The following is a 24,717-nucleotide window of genomic DNA, read 5'->3' as shown; positions in this document are numbered from 1 at the left end:
TATGTAGCTGTATTTTTAAATTACATCCGCATAGTCACGTTTTCAAGGTATACAATAATGTACGAAAATATACAACTTTATACACCTATTGTAGATAATGTATCAACCTTGTATAAAAGTGTATAAAAATGTATAAGGTGTTTATACATACGTTTACGCTGGTATACAATATTATACAAACTTATACAAGAGGTGTTTATACATAAGAGGTGTTTATACACACTCCTAATTGTATAAAATTGTATTATAATGGATATCCGGTGGAGATCCGATGGAGATCTGGTGGTAGATGAAGAAGACAAACCTCTCTGGTTGAGATCCAGTATAGATCCGGCACCGGTGTAGCAAGATCGGCGACCTAGGACGAAGGAGACGACCGGCTATAGCAAGATCCGGCGCCGGCGTAGCATGAAGACGACGGGCTAACGCATGTAAAAAGATAAACATGGGCTAATCCAGGAAAATATTTTCTCCAAATTATCATACAGTGTTATTTTCCCTTCGGTGAATGCTTAACATATTTTTCTTAGCTAACCAACCTTTCTAATCCTGAATTGTAGGGAAACTCGCAAATAGGATAACTTAAATTTGAATTTAAGTTATATACCTATTAATGTAAGAAACTTATATATGTGTAACCGCTTGGGTACTAAAACTTGTATAAAAAATCATCTCATTAACACATTTTGTTTTTATTTTACTCTTAATGAGATGATTTATAGTCACATAAATATTTATGGTTTATTTTAGATCATAAAATTAAAATATCTTTTCATAATTTTAAGTTTCACACCCAGTCAAAATGCATCACGTACATTGAGAAAGAAATTGATATCGACATTTATCACTAATCAAGTATGATCAATCTCATCCATATAAAAATTAGGAATTCCTCTTCCAACTCGTTTTTCACCTTAAAATAGAAATATTCTAAAGCAATAAAGCATCAGTATATTGATTAACATAGCAATATAAGCCGTCAAATTTGAAAAAATATTTTGTCCTTCTTTCTTTTCTCCTTTTCCTTCTTTTTTTGGCTTAATGCATAGACAACCCTTCGAAGTCACCAGTAAATTTCATTTAGACACTCAAACTATAACTTATTCCAATTAAGCACTTAAGCACATGATAAAATGTTCCTATTGGACACTTTTAGTTCAAATTTTGGATTTTATTTTGGCCCGTGTTCTCAAATGCCCATCACATAAATAATCTAACTACCTAAAATATGTTACCTTCTTTAATTATACGAATTAGTCTCAATAAGTCGTAAAATCTCAGGTATGTTTCAATTGAGGATAATAGATATAACTAAAAGAGATCACATATTTTAACTAGTTAACAAATCTATGTAATGAACATTTGATGTCACGCGCAAAAAAAAAAAAAAAAAAAATCAAAATTTGAATTATAAGTATCTAATTGAAATACTTTATCATGTGTTCAGTTTTTCAATCGGAAAAAGTTGTAATTCGAGTGTCTAAATAAAATTTTACTCTCTCTATCCCATTTTAAGTGTCTTAGTTTGACTAGGCACAAAATTTAAGAAATAAAGCGAGAATTTTGAATCTTGTGGTCCCAAATTAAAGATGTGTATAATATACTAAAATGTCTCTTGAATCTTTTGGATATAAACTTGTCATGTACTCCCTTCGTCTCATATTACTTGTCCACTTTTCCCCCTTTACATGATAAAGGTATATATTTACTACATTACCCTTATCTCTTTTCTATAAATTGCACTCTAGTCAATATTAGTTACTCTAAACAATAATTCATGTTAACAACAAAATAGGAAAAATTTAATTAGATCTATCTTGATTTTTTTAAATGAACAAGTATTTTGGGATAGATTTCAAGTAATGTGGACAACTAATATAAGACAGAGGGAGTATGATGTTTGAATTATTAATTTACTAAATATACAAAAAAGAAATTATTTTTTGACAGACCAAAAAAAAAAAAAAAACAGTTAAATTGGTACGGACTACTAGACAAGTTTGAGGGCCTTTTTTAATGAAGAAAGTCCACATTTCAATTTAAGGCATATTTTCGTCAAAAAAAGATAGAGTTGGCAACTGGCAAGTCTATAAATATAATTTGATCTGTTAAATTTAATGAGTTTTTAATTCCTCTCTAATCACCATTCACCAGTTTAACATTTTTCAAATCCCATAGTTCCGATTTCTCCATTTTCCTGTGACTGACATTCCGCCACGTGTCCTTGGTAATAATTCCATTTGTTATTCCTAAATTCATTTTAGATGATTTATATTTATGTTTGGTCATCAAAATTTAGATGCATCAATTTTGTTAGTAAGATTATTATACTTATTATATATGCTGGTCAAAATTTGAATATTACTTTAATTTAATGTGTTTTTTTTTTGTTTTATTTATTTCAGTAAACATTTAACGAGTTTAACATTTTTCCGATGCTCAGAGTTTGGATTTCTTGATTTTCCCGTGACTGACGTTCTGCCACGTGTCCTCCTATTTCCTGTAATGTTTTTATCGGAAAATTTAATAACTTCATTGTTTGTTCACTTTTTCACCATTTAGTTCGTATTAATCTCTTTGTATTTGGATAGCCATGTAAATTCATTTATTATAGACCAGAAAATTCAAAAGTCTATTTACAATTTTACGTTACGCAGTCAAGTGCGTCACATTAATTGGGATGGAAGAGGTACTTTTGGTCAAAGTTTTATCACTAATCAAGTGTGGTCAATCTCATACTTGTAAAAATTAGAATTAATAGTCAAAAAACACAACTGAACAATCACTTTTTACAAGTTTCTACCCTAACTATCAGCTAACACATACATTTTCTATCTGAACTATCATCATCTATATATTAAAACACACCTCAAAGCTGACTAGATCAACTATCAGTTGTTCCCTTTTCCTACATGAACTATCACCATCTACTCAATTAGGTCTGTTTTAATACATGATGGCGATGACAATAGTTCAGGTAGGAAAAGAGAACAACTAATAATTGGGGTGTAAAACTCATGAAAAATGATAATTTTTATATATACCATTATCTCTAAGAATTAGGAATTACTCTTCCAACTTTTTTTTTTTTAAAAATGAGGGTAGGGAAAACGAGGAAGGAGATTACAAGGTGGGAATCGAAACCTCACCAGCACGATGAAAGTTTTAGGTAGCCGATTAATTGAGCTACAAACATTCCCCAAATCCTCTTGCAACTCATTTTTCACTTTAAAATGGAAATAATAAAGCATCAATATATTCACTAACATAGTACTATACTACTAAAGATGTATGACAATGGATGAAGGCTCGTTTCTCCTTAATCAAGTCCGGGTTGAGTTTGATGCGAAAAAAAAAATTGGTATGGAAGCGGCTTAGAATGAGGCTCGTGGCCCGATCCGAATATAATCGGGTACCAACTCTAATGCTGGTACCGAACAACTGGTTGGAAAAAAAAAAAAATTAACATAGTACTACAACGTGTCACATTAGAAAAAATTATTTTGTCGCTTCTTTCATTTCTCTTTTTTCGTCTATTTTTAAATGAAGTAAGTAAGTAGACATTATACAATTTTACGGGGTATATCATCGTCAAAAAAAAAGAAGGAAAACAAACAAGAGCTAAGAAACAAAAAAAAAAAAAAAAAAATAGAAAGTTGGCAGCTGGCAAGCAAGTCTATAAATATAATCTAATGGGTTAAATTTAACGAGTTTCTGATCGCTCTCTAAATCACCACTTTAACATTTTCCAAATCCCATAGTTCTGATTTCTCCATTTTCCGGTGACTGTCGTTCCGCCACGTGTCCTCCTTTTCGGGTAATAATTCCATCGATTTTTTTTAATAAATTCATTTATTTGTTCACTTTTCTCTCACTATTCAGTTCGTATAAATAGTTACCTAAATTCATTTTACATGATTTATGTTTGGTCAAAACTTAGATGCATCAATTTTGTTAGTAAGATTATTATTTTTATAGTATTATATAAACAGTTCATTAAACATTTAACATTTTTCCGAAGCTCAGAGTTTGGATTTCTTGATTTTTCCGGTGACTGACGTTCTGCCACGTGTCCTTCTTTTCCGGTAATGTTTTTATCGGTAAAATTAATAAATTTATTGTTTGTTCACTTTTTTTACTATTTACTAGTTCGTATTAATATCTTCTTATTTGGATAGCTATTTAAATTCATTTGTGGTTTTGTAAAGTTCTAATTTTCGATTATTTGTGTTTGGTCAAAGTTAAAGATGCATCACTTTTATTAGAGATAATGGTCAAAAAACACACGTGAAGTATTATTTTTTTTGCGAGTTTCCTACCTGAATTATTAGGTGTTTGCATTTCATACCTTAACTATTAGGTGTTTGCGTTTCCTACCTGAACTATCACCAACTATTTATTAAAATACAATTATAGTAAACATTAATTTAATATTAAATATGCTGGTCAAAAAACATACGTGAAGTATTATTTTTTTGCGAGTTTCCTACCTGAATTATTAGGTGTTTGCGTTTCCTACCTGAACTATCACAAAATATTTATCAAAACACAGTTACAGTAAACATTAATTTAATATTAAATATGCTGGTCAAAATTTGGATATCACTTTAATTTAATGGTTTTTTTTTTTTTTTTTTGTTTATCATAAATAGTTCAGTAAACATTTAACAAGCTGTATGACCAGTTTACTTTCTTTTAATTTTTTCAGTGGAAGTTGAAATTATTCATGTTATATATGTTGTTTCTGCATTGGTTCTTTTGCTTCTGTATTACTTCTGTGGAAAATTTTAGATTAGTTATGTTTGGTCAAATTTTAGATGCCCATTTTATTAAGATTTTCATATTATTTATGTTGGTCAAAATTTGGATATCACTTTTTTTTTTTTTTTTTGGTTTTGTGTGTGTGTGTGTGTTTAATCATTAACAGTTCATTAAACATTTAACAAGCTTATGATCAGTTTACTTTCGTTAACTTTTTCAGTAAAAGTTGAAATTATTTTTGTTATATTGGTTGCTTCTGCATTGGTTCTTTTGTTTCTGTATTGCTTCATATATTTTGATTACCAGCAATATGACTTCTTAAAATTCTTATGTGTGTATTCGAACTTATGATAATTCTCCGGTCAATTGGATTCATATACTGTGACATTTTCTAGATTTTGTTTAATTTTGATTCTCTCTCTGTCTCTTTTTTATTTTTGTGGTTCATATTATGTTGATGGTTTTCCATGAGCTAATATACCAGTTGGTTCAGTTAATGTGATTGATCAGTTAGAATTTCTGTTCTCCGGGTTGACACTGCAGCTTTCTTTTGTCAGCTATTGTGTGTAGTATGCTACTCCCTCCGTTTCAATTTGTTTGTCTGGTTTTGACTTGGCACGGAGTTTAAGAAAGTAAAGAAGACTTGAGAATCTTTAAACATGCCATGTGAGAAGTTGGAACTAATGAGTTGCCAAAAAAGGAAAGAGACATTCTTTTTCAAACGGACTAAAAAGGAAAGTGAGATAAACAAATTGAAACGGAGGGAGTATATATCTTGTATTCGTCCATTTTATATGTATGTGTAAAAGCTGAAAGGTTTACTTTACCTATCTGAGGATCGTTTAGTCCTTAAGTTTGTACTCAAGACAATTTAATATACAAGTACTGTATAATGTTCTACAATATGTTTTATTTATTTTGCCTATGACTACTTTGATAGGTTTTCATGAGCTAGTGTTTTAGTTGGTTTAGTTAAAGTGCGACTCTGTCTGTACTCTGTAGGACGAGAATTTAGAGATGAAGAAAGTCAAGAGAAAACTTGGGAAGTATGAGCTTGGCAGAACTATTGGCGAAGGTGCTTTTTCCAAAGTTAAGTTTGCGCGGAACACCGAGAATGGCGAGAATGTTGCCATCAAAATCTTGGAAAAGAGCACCATTCTTAAGAACCAAATGGTTGAGCAGGTATTGCAATATGTATTCTTTCCTTATATGAAGTCTAAGTTTGAGTATGTCACCTTTAGAGATCAGAATTCAAACATTGACAAATGATTCTTTTTTAAAGCTCGGTTAAGATTCATAAATCTACCTGTCAATCTTGACTTAACTGTTTGATGATGTGATATATTATATATATGATCCTAATTGTGTGATATGGGGAGCAGTAGTGATGATTTAGTGCACAGCTGGAGTACTAAGTTGACACTTGACATCATAGCTTCATTGTCACCATGGTATGTGGGAAGGTGTTTGACATCCTTACTAACTAGCACTTGATAATCTTTATTTATGTTTGTGGGCAATACCCATCTATCTTGAATAATAGTGGTCAAACGGCAGTAACCCTGTTTCTCAGTAAGTGAATGGGTCCTAAGTCTGTGCTATAAACGTTTGACAAACTTTTGAGGTGCTTAAGAAGTAAAGCATTTGCTGTTTCGTTTTGACTATCTATGTTTCGTTAAAGATTATTATCTGGTTATGAGGACTTATGGTCTTGGAGTTTTTTCTCCTTATCTTCATCTTTTGCCTCTTTGGCTGGTCAATTTTTTGGTTTCTTTGGTCTGGTTTTGCAGATCAAAAGAGAGATATCTATAATGAAAATTGTCAGACATCCTTGCATAGTTCGGCTTCACGAGGTAAAATGATTTGATATGCCTAATATGAGTACAACTCTTTCTCTATCTCTCCCTTTCCCCATCTGTCTGTAGTATGTTAAATGAGTATTTTCATTTTCTAAATTTTCTGTTTAGAACTTTATTGCTTCTGTGTATTCATGTATAGGTTTTAGCTGGCCGGACAAAAATATATATCGTTATGGAGTTTGTCACTGGAGGAGAGCTTTTTGACAAAATTGTAAGATATTTCCAGCATTTTTGATATATATTGACTGAATATCTACTGCTGGCTTGGTGTTAGTTTTTCTTTGTGAGCAGCAATAGTATAACTTGCTAAATTTATGTTGGATAATGCTTCATGATCTGACTAAATGCTATTTTAGTACTCTCTCTCTCTCTCTCTCTCTCTTTTTTTTTTTTTTTCAACCCCTCCCACCAAGAGCTCCCCTTTTTGCTTCCTTGGTGACTCGAACCCACAACCTTTGGGTTGGAGGTGGAGGGTGCTTATCGTCTGAGCAACCCCCTCTTGTCTACTTTACTAAATATTATTTCAGAATTTTAGTCTAGGTTGATGTAGAATTTGGGAGTAGATCAACAGAGTGAATCCTAATATGTATTTAAAAAGTAAAGATTCGGGGATTCATCTTCATCAACAACATACCCAGTGAAATCCCACAAAGTGGGGTCTGGGGAGGGTAGAGTGTACGTAGACCTTAAGGGTAGAGTGTACGCAGACCTTACTCCTACCTTGGGAGGTAGAGAGGCTGTTTCCGGTAGACCCTCGGCACAAGAACAAGCAATTTAAAGCAGTATATATAAAAAATTCATGGCAAAATACTATGGAAAGCATGATAAAGCTGTCTGAAAAAGGGCCGTAACTACCACAAAATAATACGATAATCGAAGTACAAGAAACCACAGATGGTACAAGTAACAAAAATCGAAGGACAAGGAACTACAAGAATAATACTACGGCTACTAGTATGAAAGGTAACACTCGACTACTTCCTAAACTTCTACCCTAATCCATGTCCTCCATAACCTCATATCTATGGTCATGTCCTTGGTAAGCTAGACCTGCGCCATGTCCTGTCGAATCACCTCTCCCAATACTTCTTCGGCCTACCTCTATCTCGCCGAAAACCGTCCATAGCCAACCTCTCACACCTCCACTGGGGCATCACAACATTCTCATTTCCGCAACTTTGATATTTTGAACGTGGGAGTTCTTGACTGGCCAACACTTTGCCCCATACAACAAAGTCGGTCTAACCACCACTCTGTAAAACTTGCCTAAGGGGGATTCAGCTTCTCTATAAAGAAATAATAGAGTATGACTCCCCATAAAAGTTATGTGACAAGCTACTAATCGATCTTTCTTCTGTGTTAGCATGCACACTTGCACCTCTGTTTTTTTTTATAAGAAGGCTCGTATCCCTTCTCCAACAATTTTTGAGATTGTGATACTGATACATTTTCTATAGTTAATCGAGAAAGTCCATCTCATCAAGAATTTATACTAGCTTCATCTTAGCAGTCTAATTTTAACCTTTGTTAATGGTTGGAAATTATCAGTTTGTTAACAATAGTTTAGCTTTATCTGTCTTTCAGAGAGTTCAAGGATGCTGTCTAGTAAATCAAAGTCCAACAACTGATGTTTTTCATAAGATCAGGATAGTTGATATGTAATACATCAAACATCCTAGTCCTAAACATTCGTACACAATGATGGATGCAAGAAGTACCAAATAGATATATGCTGTTGTACATGCTGATTCTCGGACTAGCTAGCTGGTCTTCCTTTAGGCGTTTCCATTTTCACTAACTCTGATACAGCTCATGGACCTTTGAACCTTTTCTTTTCTTATTATCCTTCTTCCAACATTGATTATTAAGAAGTGATTTTTTTATCTCTAACATGCCTCTGCCTTTCATAATACTTTTGCTGTATTTGTAGGTTCATCAAGTTAGGCTCCCTGAAAAAGAGGCCAGACGGTACTTCCAACAACTCATAGATTCAGTTGCTCACTGTCATAGTAAGGGTGTATATCATCGAGATCTGAAGGTCCGGCAGTTGCTATTTGGGGAATTGTTGAGAGAATAACCAGTTTTAGCATTAACCAATAACACTTATTGTTTTTTCCTTGTTCTGTAGCCTGAAAATCTTCTTCTTGATTGCCAAGGTAACTTGAAAGTTTCCGATTTTGGGCTTAGTGCATTGCCTCAACAAGTAAGTAGAGTTTTATTTTTAGTTACATAGATTGGCAGAGCATATTAGTTTTTTCTTGATTTCCTTTTGAAAATGAGAGCTTCTAAAAGGCACTTTTCCGAAATTTCAATCAGGGAGTGGACCTCCTTCATACCACTTGTGGGACTCCAAATTATATTGCACCTGAGGTACGATGTTTATCTATTTTGAATTTATCAAATCCTGTGACAGTTTGATGAGTGTTTGCTTCCTATTTGGCATATCCAAAAGATGATTCCACATTTAATTGGCCTGCTAGCCTGATTGTACTCTTTTCATCCCAAATTTTATATATTTTAAATTGAATTGGTTATTCTCATGCTAATTTTACTGCTGAGTGGAGATGTGATGTCATTCTAGCTTTATGATCCCACACGATAATGCTGTCATCATGTATTGCTTTAACTATAAGGTTGAGAATAGTATGCTTGCTGAATACACATTTTCAGCTTCCTTATGAAAAGTGGAGGGGTTTGTTAGCATAATATCCTATATACTTTATTTACCAGTTTAAAAAAAATAAGATATCCTATATACTTGTTGCTTTTTTCTGTTTTGTGGCCATGTTTATAAATGAAATACCTTTACCTGATAAAAAAAAGTATACTTGTTACTTTTCACATTCTTTTAGTCCTCTACTCAAACCTAGTCAGTCTGTTGATGCTCACGACAGCCTTGCTCGTGTTTGCCAATTGGGAATCCTTATCAGCTTCCTTCCTTCTCAACATCATAGTGGTCATATCACAGATGTGGGATGTATCATTGTAGGATTACTTAATTCCCCTGCTTTCTATCTCTACGAATACACAATTTCTCTCTTCTGGACCAAAGTTTTAGGAATCTTATTGATAGAGTTTGTTGCATGGACAATAATGTGGGTGCACTAAAGTATCTATTTGGACAGTAATTTGTTAGCTTTTCAAGAAAATGAGGTTGAGATCACAACACTTTAATTACCCAAATAGTAATGACTTTGAGCTGAGAATATTTATGCTTAACAAACGGAAAAACCGAAGCGTTCTCTTTTAATTACCCGATTCTCTGAAGATTTCACAAGAACGACCAGTGACACACTCTGTTTCTCTTTCTTTGCGTTTTGAAAAGAATATTAAGTATTATGTCAGCACATTATCCCCGGACGATGGCAACATGATTCGCCACCGTTGGATCAAAGCCTAGTGTCATCCACGTGGCAATAGCACTACTTAAAGAAGTTGCCAGCGTGTATTTTTCTGGAGGAGAGTCTCATAAGCAAGCCGGAATGAGGAAAGATCCACCGTATCACTTTTGGGTTGTTTTATTTTGTTTTTGGCATAAAGAGGTCTAGTTGGTGCATAAAATCCACATTAACTAACCAAAAGAAGAAAGATTTCATGATCACACGTAGGATATCCCACCCATGATTCCTAGAACAAATACGCTGTTTGTAAGCCGCTTGCATTCATATTCTTATATTCAGTTCTTTTTATGTTGCAATATTTGTTCTGATTGAATTTCCTCCTTAAACATTTCTTAGTGAAAAGTCTCCTCATAGTTATTAGTAAAAGGGAGCTCCGTGATGTCGGTGGTGGTGCCAAGTGAATGACCACCAAAAACCAACTTCCACTTGGTCTACAGGGAGCCATCTTTCAGCAACTTGGATTTAGTGAGAACTGCTCTTGCAATGTCTGAAGTGCAAAACCTGTTTTGTCTTGTAGAACCAGCTATAAGTCCTTGTTATGCCGCGTACAATCTTTCATATGAGTTCCCGAAAGGTGCTGCCTATGATCTTTCAGGATGCTTGACTAAAGATTAGGTCCTTTTTAACTCCTCTCAACTCTATATACTATGTATGTATAAAAATCTTCAATCAATTTTAACAAGTACCATTGCTATGTATAATGCTATTAATAGTCATCGCTTTGTCGCTTAAAGCGATGAAGTGATGTGAAGCAAGGGTTCACTCCTTCATGGTGAGCCATGCGCTTAAGATAAATGTGCGCTTTAAAGAATGTAGCGTAAATTGATTCCAATGAGAAACGATCAATTCTTTGAATTTCAACTTTTGAGAAGTTGGATTAATATCAACATTATAATTGAATATTAAGATTAGCTATTTTAATCGAAATTTGATCATCATAGTACAAAATTCATACATGTATTGTATTTTTTATTTTCCGTAAATTGTGCGCTTTACTTCTCGGCTTTCACTTCTAATCCCATGGACCTTGTCGGTTCTTTGCGCTGTCGCTTTGAAAACACTGGATATGTGTTCTGTCTGCAAGGGGATTGAACCACGATAAGCGAGAAATGTGTTTATATCATTTATCACTCGTTTACCTATCTTGGCTAGTCAGCTTTAGTTTGTTTCTAAGTTGCGGGTGAATCTGAGTTTATACTATCTTTCAGTCCTATTGTAATATTTTACAATGTCTGTCTTTATCAATCTTTCATCTAATATCATAATCTCAGTTCATTTGTTTAAATTACTAGTTTTCCATCAAATTTGAATCTGTTGGGACTCTGTCAATTGGTTGACACAGTTTAGTATGCTTGAGACCTCCTCTTCATGAAAATGCAATTAAGCTTGTCCTTCTGTAGCTGACTTATTACTTTTTTTTTTTAATTCTTCAGGTGTTAAGTAACCGAGGTTATGACGGTGCTGCCGTTGATGTGTGGTCCTGCGGTGTCATCCTTTATATTTTAATGGCAGGATATCTTCCATTCGATGAAGTAGACCTTCCTACCTTGTTTTCAAAGGTAGATGCAGTACACTTTCATATGTAATGTGATAAATGTTCATGGATGAATCATGTGAAATAAGTTATGTTTTGTTATGCTTCGTATAGCGTGAAGATTCTAATGGTTTTTAAGGAATCATATTAAGGACAATTTTTGCTCTGTTTCATTTAGCAATATCTGAGGACTACAGGTTTGAGAACCTCTATCTTTAGAGAACTCCTTATTTTCTTATAAGACAAACTAATGAGTATTGATTGAAATGGATCCAAACAGAGTTACATATTACCGATCTCAACTAGTTTGGAATTAAGGTGTAATTTTTGTACTAAAGGCTATGAAATGTATCGTATATCAAGCCTGCTTGTCTTTTTCCTTATTCATTTCTTTGACCTCCATCAAGCACTGACACACTAAGAGTAGTTTGAATTGTGATGAGTAAGCTTAGATTAAAAACCAGTCTCGAGGACTGACTTTCTCAAGTGACTATGGTTTAACAATTTCCCAATTTGTGTTTACATGAGTTGCTTACTTATTTCTTTGTGTATTACTTGCTTTTTATCTGTTAACGCCTCCGTCTATTTTATGTGACTCTGTTGACTAGTTTATTAAGCCAAAAATATGCAAATTATCAATATTGCTCTTGCTACTAACTACCTCCTCTGTTCCATTTTTTTTGTGTCTTAGTTTGACTGGACACCGAGTTTAAGAAAAGTAAGGAAGTCTTTTGAATCTTGTGGTCTTAAACTGAAGATATATGTGATATACCAAAATGCCCTTAAATCTTGTGGTCTTAAATATGCCATGTGGGATATTGGAGTTAAATGAGTTACTAAATATAAAAAGTGACATTTTTCTAAACAAACTAAAAAGGAAAGTAAGACACATAATTGAATTGGGAATATTGAACAGAGATGGTAAGGGTTCCGCATGTGCTTTTATCTCTCTTTCCTAATGGAAAAATTAGGTTTTCTTCCAGTAGGTCCGAACAAGTCATGTCAGTCAGGATGAATGAAAATATTAACATTTAGGGGTTGCCGGTTTTAGGGATTAGGATGTTTAATCCTGGTATAAACTTCGGTATGATCTCCGTGTCAAAAACCTCAATATGGATGGGCAGATGCCATGCATAATTAGCTATTAAGATTTCATATATAGTAGGTCTGTGACCCTCCTCTCAATCCAATCTCTTGACCCTCAAAGCGCATTATCGAGTTGTAACCAAAGTAGATCAAGAGAGTATGATGCCCATACGACATATTTATCCTGCTGTGGTAGTTGTAGTGGAAGCTTCACTGTCGAGGAAGGCAGTAAGATGGAGCCGATTAGTTCCACAAATGAGATTGATACATCCATGGATTCTGATTTCTGATATTAATTAAGTTATGTGAATATTAATTAAGTTATGTGAAGTTTAATATTGGAAACCAAGGGCCGCGTTACTAGTATCAGTATAACTTATATGTGAATCTGTATATATTTTATACAGGCAGAGAGCGGAATAAGAATACATGTAATAGCAATATGTGGTAATAGTATGTAAAGAAAAAATGCCCTTAAAATAGGCAATCCTTACATAACAATCTTCGCATTATGCTCTATTATTCACCGCATTATTATTTCAACATTGTTATTCATTGCATAAACAATATTCGTACTATAATCTCTGCATAACTGAACCGTCAACCAAATGGCCCCTTAATAGTTTCCAAATATAGAAATGCATCAATCTTTTAGGGACAGGCTAAAATAAAAAAGTGTCACATAAAATGAGTTAAGAGGGAAATAATTTATTCATTTGTTTTCTTCTGTTAATTATTTTCATTTCAATTTTTTTATAATTTTATTTACTTGTGAATCTGACACTTTTCATTGCTTCCTCACTATTCTGAGTGGATTTGGTGCTCCATAAAATTTATAATTGCTGCTTCTATTGATGCAGATCAATGCAGCTGATTTCACGTGTCCATTTTGGTTTTCTCCTGGTGCAGTGTCATTGATAAGAAGAATTCTTGACCCAAATCCTGACACTGTGAGTGTAGATATCACTGTTCCATCTGATAATTATGGTATCACGTTGGCTGTTTGTCGGTGAAAAGCGATTTGAAAATAGTAGGCCACCTAGAATGGAGATCTCCCCCTGATTACAGACTATCTTACTGTTTAAGTAGCATAGTAAAAAGATCCTTGAAATTTCATCTGGAACTGACTAAGTATGAAGCTTGAATGACGTCAACACTCCGGAGAAAAATGAAGCATGTGTTATTCTTGATTTGGTTATACAAAGTTGTGCATCCTTGTTGCAGTGCTTAATTTTTTGTGCAATAAAAAGTTCAAAATAAAAATTATGACTCACAATTTTCAGATGTTTTCAAGACTAGATCCAACAAGAAACTTAAGCTTTTAGGGGAGATGGAGATAATTTGATTTCTGCATTTCGTGTTTATCATGATTCATCTCTTGATGCGCTTCTTTCAATTCTCGGTCTTTATCTTTTTAACTTGTTACTCAAACATGCTAAAGCTTTGACTTTATATCATTCTGTCTGATCTTGTTTGAGAAATTAAATTAAATTATTGCCATGACTTGTGAGTGAAGGGTAGATAACTGAAGAAATTTACCATGTTTCAGAATGGTACATCAATGCTCAAATATGCATGTCTTGATCTATTAACCTATTTCATACCACACTACAATCAATCATACACAACCTAAACTGCTGAGACAGAACAGAAGTGCCCTTTCCTTCCCCAGCAAAGTTGCGATAGCCACCCCCTTCTGCCGCTTCCCTTATCTTCTTTTGTTTCTCTCAAGCTTTGGTCATTTTCTAACCAAAGCTATAGTTAGTGCTCTTAATGACGCTTACTATTATGCCTATTAAAAGTAACAAACTGTATATAGAATTCTCTCACCTGAAGTGAAGCAGAATGTTTGTCATAGACTCATGTCCAAATTATGCTTAATCAAGAGGACAAGATATGCAGTTAGTGGACACGATTGATTGAATGAAACAATTAGGATGCTTACATGCAGAAAAATGAATCTCTGAAGAAAGATATAACAGAATCGCTTAGCTGTTTTCTGTGTGGATAACATCTTGGTATAATATTTCTCAACATTATCTAAATTTTGTCAGTTCTTTGGGAGGAATGGCTATCTTTTTGGGAAAATGTAATTCTCCATTCTGGAGGATGAATTTTCTTCTTAAAATCCTAAGTAACTTACTGCAACACATCGCGCTCTGTTGTCGCAGCAAAGCTCTGTTAACTTAGGACTATATATATAAATAAAAGAGTTTGGTCGCTCATCTTGGCTTTAAGCTTGCCAATCTCGCAGAGGGTTCTCTGCTTACAGATCCTTCTGCTAATTGTATATGTAAGCCATACTTAATTCACGCGCTCTGACAGTTCCTTGTTTCTGTTCAATAGAGAAACTCTGTTCCTTTTCTGATCAGTCTTTTCTTGAGAAGTTCCAATATGACTTTTGCAAAATCTAGAGCAATTTTGATGTTCCATAACTACCTTTTATGTTAATAAGAACCATGTAAATGCAGCGGATCAAGATTAAAGAGATAAAAAGAGACCCTTGGTTCCGAAAAAGCTACTTGCCCCTCAGGGTTAAAGACGACGAAGAAGTGAATCTTGATGATGTCCGTGCTGTGTTCGACGACATTGAGGTGGACTTCCTTTTTATTATTATTGAAATTTATCAATTTCCATTGCATATTTGGAAGATAAGTATAATATTAAATTTAAGACAATTTCTATAAAATTTAGATACATCCAACAATACGTAATTGACTCCGTAATGCAATATCCTGATCTATTCTGTGCCTAAATTTCATATGCTGTTGCATTTTCAATTTTGCAGGCCGAACTTGTAAGTGAGAGATCTGAAAATAGTGACATTAGCGCCTCGGTATGCATTTGAGATGATCACACTATCTCCGGAGTTAAATTTGGCAAATACCCTCATATATTCTTTGCCTAAATTTGATATGCTGCTGCATCTTCAATTTTGCAGGAGGAACTTGTAACGGAGAACTCTGGAAATAGTGAGAGTGGCCCCTTGATAATGAATGCATTTGAGATGATCACACTATCTCAGGGGTTGAATTTAGCAGCCTTGTTTGACAGACGTCAGGTAGAGTGATTATTTTAGATTGCGCACAAAAATAAACTGAATCAATGGTCGAGCAAACCTTAGTTTCATCTCATGCATTCTTCCTGTTTATTCGTAATATATATTAATCCTTTTTTTTTTTTTTTTTTCCTTTTTTTTTCCCAATTTTTGCTTTAAACTATCTATTTGTGCAATAACGGTGGGGGGTGATGAAAGCTGCAAGATATTCTTCTATAATATCTTTTTACGTAGTGTTTTCCTTTAAGAAACAAGCTAGTTTGCCGCCCTCTGCGCTATGTTCTTTTCTGCTTCTTCTGTTTCTTTTTGTTTTCTTGATTGGATGCATGCAACGTGAAAACATGCTTCATAGTGACGGACCATTTATTTGTACCTTGTCTTACGTAAAATGTCTGGCGTTTATTTGTTAGGAAGTAATCTTCTTCATGATATGGAAGAGCTTTTAATCCTGGGGCAGTCCAGTTAGTTTTTTAGTTTCTCCCACTTAAAAATGTCGGTCAGCTAGTGCTTCATTTTTCTAGACAAAAGTTTGGCAACTTCCTTATGGTAACTGAGAGCAATTGACTTGCTTCATTCTTACAGGATTATGTCAAGCGTCAAACTCGATTTGTTTCCCGTCAGCCAGCTAATATAATAATATCTTCTATCGAAGCAGCCGCAGAGTCGATGGATCTCAAGGTTCATACACATAATTACAAGGTATATTTTTACATCTCCATATGATTCAATCGGATTGATTCTTTGTTCCAACAACTAACAAAATCAAAGAAAATGCTATAATAATAGCCGAACTTGCATTTCCCAAGTTCGGCTAAAGAAAAAGGGTTGCGATAAGTTAATAGATAACAGAATATTAGTCAATTTATGATGAATCCTCGTAATATTGAATACATTAGGATGTACTCCCCTAGGCTCTTATTACACTGATACCCAGTTTGATAAAAAATGGACAAAAGTTCCATCATTCATTGCTAGGGTACGAGGGACCACGAGCAAGGCTTTTCATACCATGGAAAGTGTGAATAAAGAAGTTAGTCTCGTTACATTAGTGTCTGAATATGGTGCAGGATAGGAAAGAGTTCATTCATCTTAATAGAAGAAAGTTAGTCCAAGAGAATTGGATTCGGATAATTAGTTGGAACATAGGAGCTTATTGACAGGGAAGTCAGCAGAGAATTACAAATGTTTTAAAAAGGAGGAAGATAATATTGAATTTCTCCAAGACACAAAAAAAAAAATTTTTTCTACAAGACACTAAGTGCATAGGTAGAAAATTAGAGAGATTGGTGACACATACATAAATTGTATTGTGTGGGTAGATAAAAATATGAAGGAGTTAAGAATCATTGTAGAACCAGAACTCCAGGAGTAAAGGATAAAGAGAATTACTGATATTATTTCGTTTAGATAAAAAGGGAAAGGAGACAACCAACATCATTAGTTCCAATGCTTCGCAAATAGGATTATCTGAGGGAACTAAAACAAAATTTTGGAAAGATATGGATACATTGGTCCAAGGATTCCAAATGATCAACAACTGTTAATTTGAGGAGATCTTATATAGATTTAGCGACAGTTTCGACCGAGTACATACGGATATGATTATGGTACAAAAAAATAAAGAAGGGAATCTATGATTTATTTTTAGCTAACACATGCTTTTAAAAAAAGGGATCACTCTTTCCCCAGGGCTTAGTTCATGTGGTAAAGGTTGAAGAACTTGTGACTTAGGTCAAAGTTTGAGTCCTGCATCATACGAAGTGTAAAAATTCTGGTGCCATAACTTGTGACTGAATCTATAAAAAGACTTATTCTTGCCAGAAGTGACATAGGCACGTGTAAAAACTGCAAGGTTATAGCAGGAGAAGCCTTGGACACCCGAGATAGACTGGTGATCTGTTGAAATGGAGAAGATAAATATTCTGGTGCATTATCACTATGCAATGTGCGGATAGAAACCCCAAATTGGATTTGGATTTCAGCATGGGGAGTCTAAAACATTGAAAACAACTCAGATCGATTTTTCAGCAAGAAAATCCAAGTGCACATGGAATAATCATCAATGAAACTTACAAAGTAGTGAAATCCCAGGGTAGAATTGACCCGGCTAGGACCCAAAACATCTGAATGGGTTGAAGTGAAAGGAATTCTGCCTGGTTATCAAGACGTCGAGGGAAATGGGAGCGACTATGCTTACCAAGTTGACATGGACTCGCACTCTAAAGTAGACAAGTGAGACAAAACAGATACCATTTTCTGAAGTTCTGGTCAATTGGGATGTCTCAATTGTCTATGTAATAAATGGGGTGAATCAATAAGAAAACAAGCTATGGAAGGAGGACAAGGTGTAAGTAGTTAAGGAAGGATAAGGTAGAGAGAGTCCATGTGATTCACGTCAGTACCAATAATCCGCCCCATACTGCATTCATCTATTACAACAGAGTCGTTGAAGAATGTTGCAGAGCACTTGCAATATGCAGAAAATTTTATGGTGATTTCAGACTTGCCGGGCGACCCGTAAGAACCAAAGGCACAAGTCTGAAAGTTGACGGAAATAGAAGCATGCGCCGGCGCGTGACATAGATCTTGCCGGGAAGTTTTCCTTCTTTCTGGCGCGTGGGAGCACCTGACGGCACCTTTTCCGGCGGGCTGGCTGGCTTTGGTCGCCGGAAGATGCTTGACCTGGTGGTGGTGCTGGTTTATGCCCATCTGCACGGAAATAGAAAGCAATTGAAACAGCCTTGTGGTCTCCGGAAAATGCATGGCGACGATCTTTCTGTCTTCTGGAAATTGCTGGTAATTGTACATCGATTATTCTCTAACCTCACTCTGATAGCACATGAGAAGAAAACACGATAGGAAGGAAGAATTGGGTAAAACTCAGCTTGATTATTCCCTCAAGCCATTGAGGTTTAAATAACTAAGTGTACATGTTCTAAGAAGGGGAGGAGAATCAAAATATATAATTACATGGAGTAAATCAAGCTATACTATATTTACAAGATTCTATAATATCTATAGTATTTTAACAACATTTATAAATGTATAGAAAGCATAAATACAGTGTGAAAAAAGTCCCTTTGGTGGGTGCTGGAGAATAAAGAAAATTCTAACAAGTACATAAATACTATAAGAAATATATATGGATGAGCTATCACAAGTGTGAGGATAGTGGATGGCGTATGAGCTTAAATGATCGTAGGTTACACCAAGGTCTTTTACCCTAATTATGCATGAAGTCAACCTGTTTTGTACAAAATAGTGTCCCATGAAGCAAGCTATCTGTGGACAATATTTTGTTAATTGACAAAACTAGCGAGGGAGTCAACCAAAAGTTTGGATGGAGAAATGCTCTAATGAATAAGGGATTTAGGACAAGTAGAAGTAAAGCACAATATATATATATATTGAAAAATTTAGCTAGCTAAGAAGATTGAAGTTGAGGTGAGGATCAGATGGAATTGTGGTTCCTAATGCAGACAATCAAACTTCTAAGCTCAATCTTTGATGGAGATATACCATATACAATCAAAATAGGATGATTGAAAAGGAGCTCTACGGAAATGTTATGTAACAGGAGGATACCTATTAAAGTGAAATCTGAGGTTTATATGGGAGTGAATGCTGAATCCTAGGGTGCAACATATCCGGTAAGATGAGGATTGAGATATACAAATGTTAAGATGAATGTTCTGTCATATAAGATTAGATATGACTAAAAATGATTATACCCGATAAAAGGGGCACTAAGAAGTGTTCTGTAATAGGAGGATACCCATCAAAGTGAAATGTAGGTCTATATCTGCGAGTGAATACTGAAACTCTAGGGCGCAACGTATCCTATAAGATGAGTGTCGAGGTATACAAATGTTAAAATGGATGTACAATCATATAAGACTGGATATGATGAAAAATATTACATACGGAGAAGGTGCAATTATCACATCTACAAGAGAAAAGGGATGATGGCCTCAAAATGCATAGTTTCATAAGTCTAACACCATGATAAAAGATGATGTTAAAAAGGATGAGGTAGACCTAAAATGGAGGGAAGATGTGTCCAAAGACCTAGAATTCCTTTGGTAATCATGCAGACTTGGCGGAGAACACAACAAAATTGATGCAATTGTATATCAAATGTGAATGCTCCCCCGGTCATGCTTTAAGATACAGAATTCTCCCAATTATCACATCTCATCTTTTTCTGCAAACTCGTCATTAACTGAGAGTTTTTTTCAGGTCTATTGTTTTTTAAATTGATGATTCTTTTGTCTCAAAGGCTCACATTGTGTGAGTTTCTGTTTCCTTGAATCTTGTCTAACTTTTTGTACAACATATTGTCTTGCAGATTAGACTTGACGGCGTGAGGGCAAATAAGACTGGTCCATTTGCTGTTGTACTGGAGGTAACTTGTGAACTCCAATATACATGCAGTTTCCTTTTACTGAGTTTCAACCTGTAATAACCATTTTCTCGTTTTATTTCTAAAGGTTTACCTAGTTGCTCCATCCATTTATATGGTAGATGTTCGAAAGGCTGCCGGGGAAACCCTTGAATACCATAAGGTTTGCTCCTGTCCTTGTTAACTATTTCTTTACATCACAATCATTATATTTAGTTTCTCTAATGAATTGCACGAAGCTCAGAACAATCCGATAAATATTCTTTTTGCAGTTTTACAAGGAATTCTGCAGAAAAATTGATAATATCATTTTGAAACCAAAGGAGGGCAACTCTGGTTTGGCCAGAACAATGACTTGCTGATCCGAATAACTGGGACTAACCAGTGTGATGCGTTAACAAAATATGAAGCCTGCAATCCCCTTGTCTAGTGATGGTATAGTATGTTTGTTGTTGTAGATGTCCTCCTTGATGTGTTACCCAGATGTTACCCCCAACCCACCCCCACCCCCCACCCCTACAACGGGTCCTCTTGGCCCCTCTAAATTTATGTAATTGCATATCCTGCTGTTACTCTTTCGCTTCGTCTGTATATAAGGTGTCTGGATTCCCTATAATCTTTAAGTATGATGCTACTGCACAACTTTGGTGTGCCGTAATTTGTACAAATAAGGTTGAGAGCCAATTATTCAGAAATATGCTTATCAAATACGACATTCATTTCTTTGAGTTTCCAACCAAGACATTACACAACTCGAATTCTCCACCAAAATAGGAGGGGGAGGCTGATCTAGGATTTTAAAACAGTGGACGTGGACTAACATTGTATCTGATACTTCTGTGTGAAAATAACTTTTTGGATTTTGTATGAATATATATTCTTTTAGAAGTTAGTTCAACTGTGTCTGTGTGTATCCACTTTTATGCCAACCGAAGTAATGTTAGCGGGAGTAATTGGTTGATAAGACAATCCCACGGATTAGCGCTTCACATGCTTAATATAAATTTCCTCATCATATGTCACAAGACTCACAAATGTAATAAAGTGAAAGAAACACAAACATCAGAAAACAGTTTACCAGTTTATCTCCTTCTCTAAGTTAAAAGAGTGTAAAAAACCAATCAAAGAAATATATTTATGTCAAGAAATTAACTAACTCGACAGTCGCGCATAAGATGCATTAAGGAACCAAGAGATTGTTTACCAGTTTACATTCTATTTTACGTTAGAAGAGGGAAAAAATAATTATAAGATGGCATTTCAAGGTTGATAATACTTTGTTCCACATCTGCATTTCCATGAGAGGAGATAATAGTTTTCATCTTCTCTAGTTGATAATGTCTTTAACCCTTTGCCATGTGGAGGAATGACAAGTGCAGCCATGCAAGGTCTGCAACCCTTGCACCTATTGACACACTTTGGTGGACTTGATCCCAACATCACCATTCTCATTTGCTTCTTTTCTTCACTTCTTCCTATAGACAACAAATTTCAATTTCTTCAGTAAAACTCAATAAATAGGAAAATAACACTTCTTCCTATAGACAACAAATTTCAATTTCTTCAATAAAACTCAATAAAAAGGAAAATAACAAATGTTTTGACTTTAATCTCTTGTTTCGGAGAAATAATCATGAGAGATTGAAAGAAACATATTATATTTGATCTTATGCCCATGCATAACAATCCTGGGTGGATCATCACTAGTAGAAATGACATATATGCTTGATGCGCCAACTTAACATTCAACTAAGATTTTTCATCCATGCAAAGCAAACGGAGATTGTAAACTCTAGGACTTCTTGTTCGAGTAGGAGTACTTCGGTTTTTCTAGTTCCTTCTCTTGATAAGAATAGGGATTTGAAATGATACAAATTTCTCTTCGCTCTGTTGGGGACAAGAATTTCAATTTCTTCAAATGATCTCAATAGAAAGGAAAACAACATTTTCAACTCAATATCAATTAAATGATTTTTCATCCGTGAGAAGCAACGGATACTGATAGATTTAAGGGAGGGGATGGGTAGTTAGGAAGCTAACTTTTAAACATGCCATTCTTGCTACGACATGCTATGGAAAAAGTTTTATGGCTATGTTTAGACACAAAAAAATTCATATTTAACCATATATGTGTAACGTTGTAGTGAAACTTTCTTCTAATCAAACTGCATCTAACCCTCAAAGCTGGATCCAGGATGTTAAGTTAGGGAAAGTAGAGTCACCCACCATCAAGTTGTTGCACTGAGATGTATTTTGTATAAATATATACTTTATTCAATTCTATAATTATATATAGTTTAAGTGGAAAGCAGTATATGACCACACATTTTTGATACCGTACCATAACAAACAAAACTTAATAGGCTAGATTGAGCTTTCCAAGTACCTTTTATGAGCCTAGTAGATAAAGAAGGTTAAAGGATAAATACCCTTTTCAAATTCAATGAATGAAAGAAAACAGGTAGTTCTTTGGAAAAAAATTAAAAAACTTAAAAATTGAGAGTGACAAGATGATAAAGATTGGGTTTCGACAAGATGATAAAGATTGGGTTTCTCCTTTGGTTCATGTTCTTTTTTCTCGATAATATTGTTTTACCTGATATAGATGGAAGGAATGTGAGAGAAAAGATAAGCATCACAATGACAGGAAATTTTAGTCTTTTTGAGTAGATATTAGTGGTTGAAGCCATCACCAATCTTGTCCCAAGCTTTCACAACATGAAAAAACCACCACCACTTCTCTCACACCAAGTGTGTTTTGTGTTGGGGAGAATTTAGAAGTGGCTAACTCTGTATATCAATGTAGCTCTAGCTATGGTTGTTTCTATAAAGACAAAGATGGAGCTTTATGAAGAAAAAGGGCCCCTCAACACCTATCGTGGCATGATTGTCAATGAAATGAGTGAAAATTATAAAAGAATTAGGGTTCAAAATTTAGAAGAAACAAAAAGAATTAGGTGATTTTTTTCCCTATTTGTCTAATAGAGTTATTTAGTATATACATTTAGTGGCGGAGGCAAAAATTTCACAAGGAAATTAAACATCCATTATATATACATATATGTGTGTGTGAGTGTATATCATTAGATCTTATACAAATAGTGTGATTTTTCGGTGACGGAGGTCTCAAACCCCCTTCCTCTTCTAGCCTCGCTCCTGCTTGTACTGGTGAGATGTAGCAGATACTTGATGAAATTGTTGAGATGCGTGCAAAATAGCTTGAATATGAGGAAATTTATTATGTGCGTCATACAATTAATATCAGTTGTGTGAGGCTTCTTTTTGTCTTACAAGTTAGCGAACTCAAATCTTACATTTTTGGGTTCACAAACTTTTAATCCACTAGCTTATATAAGATAAAAAGAAGCCTAATACACCTAGTATCCGTGTGAAGCACAAAATAATTTTTTTTGCTATAATTTCTATATTAAAAATATAGAAGGGGGCCCACCACAAAGAATTTCCTAATTGAGGAAACAGTAGTGCTGACTATTTATTTTCAGTGTGAATGACAGGAGTGACAAATTGAAGCAACAGGTTCTCAAATTATTGAAGTACTAAGGCCACTTTTTTCACCTTATCGGCTTATCATCTTCAATCCCCACTTGGAATCTTGTTTTTTCCTTTGATTGATGTCTTCTTTTTTCTTTGCTATTTCTTTGCCATACAAGGACATGACAGTTGACTAAAGATAGAAAATAAATCTATTTTTACAACTGTGGCTATGGTATATGATGCAAGAATCCAATACAATTGCACTTTTATTTTAGCCTTTACAAAAGTATACAGTTCTGAACAGTAGTTTTGAATGTCGTCCTCTCTATTTTTTTTTGTAGTTTCTTTTATTGATATTAAATTGCATGTAACTGTTGCAGGCTCTCAGAAGATGCTCGAAATATTCCAACATTGTTTAATAGTTACTCCTACATGACTTATCAATGGTTCACCTATAGTACGTTTCAGAAAAGTATTTGGCCGCAATGGTGGAGACAAGGGATTTTAGATACCTTTATTCATACTAGATTTTTATGTTGTTACTTAATTTGTGCCCGTTTTAAAAAAAATTTACACGTACTTTGCATCGGATATATAGTCTTGACAAAGTCTAACTCCAGACTAATGTCCGAAGTTTTATTTATTTGAAGTTCAGTTATTTTTGCTTGAACTTCAGTCATATTGTCTTACTTCAGGAATATAGCTGAAGTTAGAAAATTGATTGAGTGCAAAAATGATCAAATTTACTCATATATGGTCAAGTTTTTAAGCAAAAATAATAAGCTCAACCATTTTCTCAACTTTAAAGCGCAAATGCATAGACTTCACTCATATGTAAACTACATACATTTTATCTGACGTTTAGTCTTGTCAAGTATAACTTCAGACACTGCATGTCCGAAATGGATTATGTCAAAAAACCTTTAAAAAAGTCAATACAGGTTAAATAGCAGTGTCAAAATAGGCTACACCGTAAAATTTCGTCGCCAATGTTTGTTAACCATAGGATCATTTGCACTTTTGTCCTTCTTTTGTGTTGGTGTTTAGTTTATGCCTCCCACAACAAAGAAAAAATAAATCACAGGGCATAAGCTTATATTTTCGTATCACATAATATCCAC

The 24,717-nt window shown here is 34.5% G+C and overlaps 2 protein-coding genes across 4 annotated transcripts; one reads left to right on the top strand and one right to left on the bottom strand.

Annotated features, from left to right (window-relative positions):
* The first annotated feature begins 3,661 nt into the window (after positions 1-3,661).
* LOC132040634 (CBL-interacting serine/threonine-protein kinase 24-like) lies at positions 3,662-20,820 on the top strand. 3 transcript variants are annotated; one of them, XM_059431289.1, is made up of 17 exons: positions 3,663-3,817; positions 3,993-4,085; positions 5,764-5,943; positions 6,552-6,614; positions 6,760-6,831; positions 8,551-8,658; positions 8,749-8,823; positions 8,937-8,990; positions 11,455-11,580; positions 13,502-13,591; positions 15,113-15,235; positions 15,430-15,477; positions 15,583-15,702; positions 16,282-16,398; positions 20,048-20,104; positions 20,190-20,264; positions 20,374-20,820. In XM_059431289.1, the coding sequence occupies exons 3-17, from the start codon at positions 5,779-5,781 to the stop codon at positions 20,461-20,463; spliced, it is 1,383 nt and encodes a 460-aa protein (XP_059287272.1). In that variant the 5' UTR covers positions 3,663-3,817; positions 3,993-4,085; positions 5,764-5,778; the 3' UTR covers positions 20,464-20,820. The 3 variants fall into 3 exon arrangements, with proteins under 3 accessions (XP_059287274.1, XP_059287272.1, XP_059287273.1); XM_059431290.1 differs by having other exon boundaries at positions 3,668-3,817; positions 4,027-4,085; XM_059431291.1 differs by lacking the exon at positions 3,993-4,085 and having other exon boundaries at positions 3,662-3,817.
* Positions 20,821-21,208: 388 nt separating this feature from the next.
* On the bottom strand, positions 21,209-23,041 carry LOC132040635 (EPIDERMAL PATTERNING FACTOR-like protein 8). Its single transcript, XM_059431292.1, has 2 exons — positions 22,698-23,041; positions 21,209-21,576 (listed from the first exon to the last, which is right to left on the bottom strand). Exons 1-2 carry the CDS (start codon positions 22,789-22,791, stop codon positions 21,362-21,364), a joined length of 309 nt encoding a protein of 102 aa, XP_059287275.1. The 5' UTR covers positions 22,792-23,041; the 3' UTR covers positions 21,209-21,361.
* Between the last annotated feature and the right edge of the window lie 1,676 nt (positions 23,042-24,717).

This window comes from Lycium ferocissimum, chromosome 12 (assembly GCF_029784015.1).
Source record: "Lycium ferocissimum isolate CSIRO_LF1 chromosome 12, AGI_CSIRO_Lferr_CH_V1, whole genome shotgun sequence".
NCBI lineage: Eukaryota > Viridiplantae > Streptophyta > Magnoliopsida > Solanales > Solanaceae > Lycium > Lycium ferocissimum.
This window is presented reverse-complemented; position numbering and strand designations above follow the sequence as displayed.

Excerpts from the sequence above, each read along its gene's own strand:
- LOC132040634 (XM_059431291.1), top strand. The coding sequence starts at position 5,779 with ATGAAGAAAGTCAAGAGAAAACTTGGGAAGTATGAGCTTGGCAGAACT. Across the intron at positions 15,478-15,582 it reads ATAGTGACATTAGCGCCTCG|GAGGAACTTGTAACGGAGAA; the intron begins GTATGCATTTGA and ends TCAATTTTGCAG. Across the intron at positions 20,265-20,373 it reads AAACCCTTGAATACCATAAG|TTTTACAAGGAATTCTGCAG; the intron begins GTTTGCTCCTGT and ends TTCTTTTTGCAG.
- LOC132040635 (XM_059431292.1), bottom strand. The coding sequence starts at position 22,791 with ATGGCTTCAACCACTAATATCTACTCAAAAAGACTAAAATTTCCTGTC. Across the intron at positions 21,577-22,697 it reads ATTCCTTCCATCTATATCAG|GAAGAAGTGAAGAAAAGAAG; the intron begins GTAAAACAATAT and ends TGTTGTCTATAG.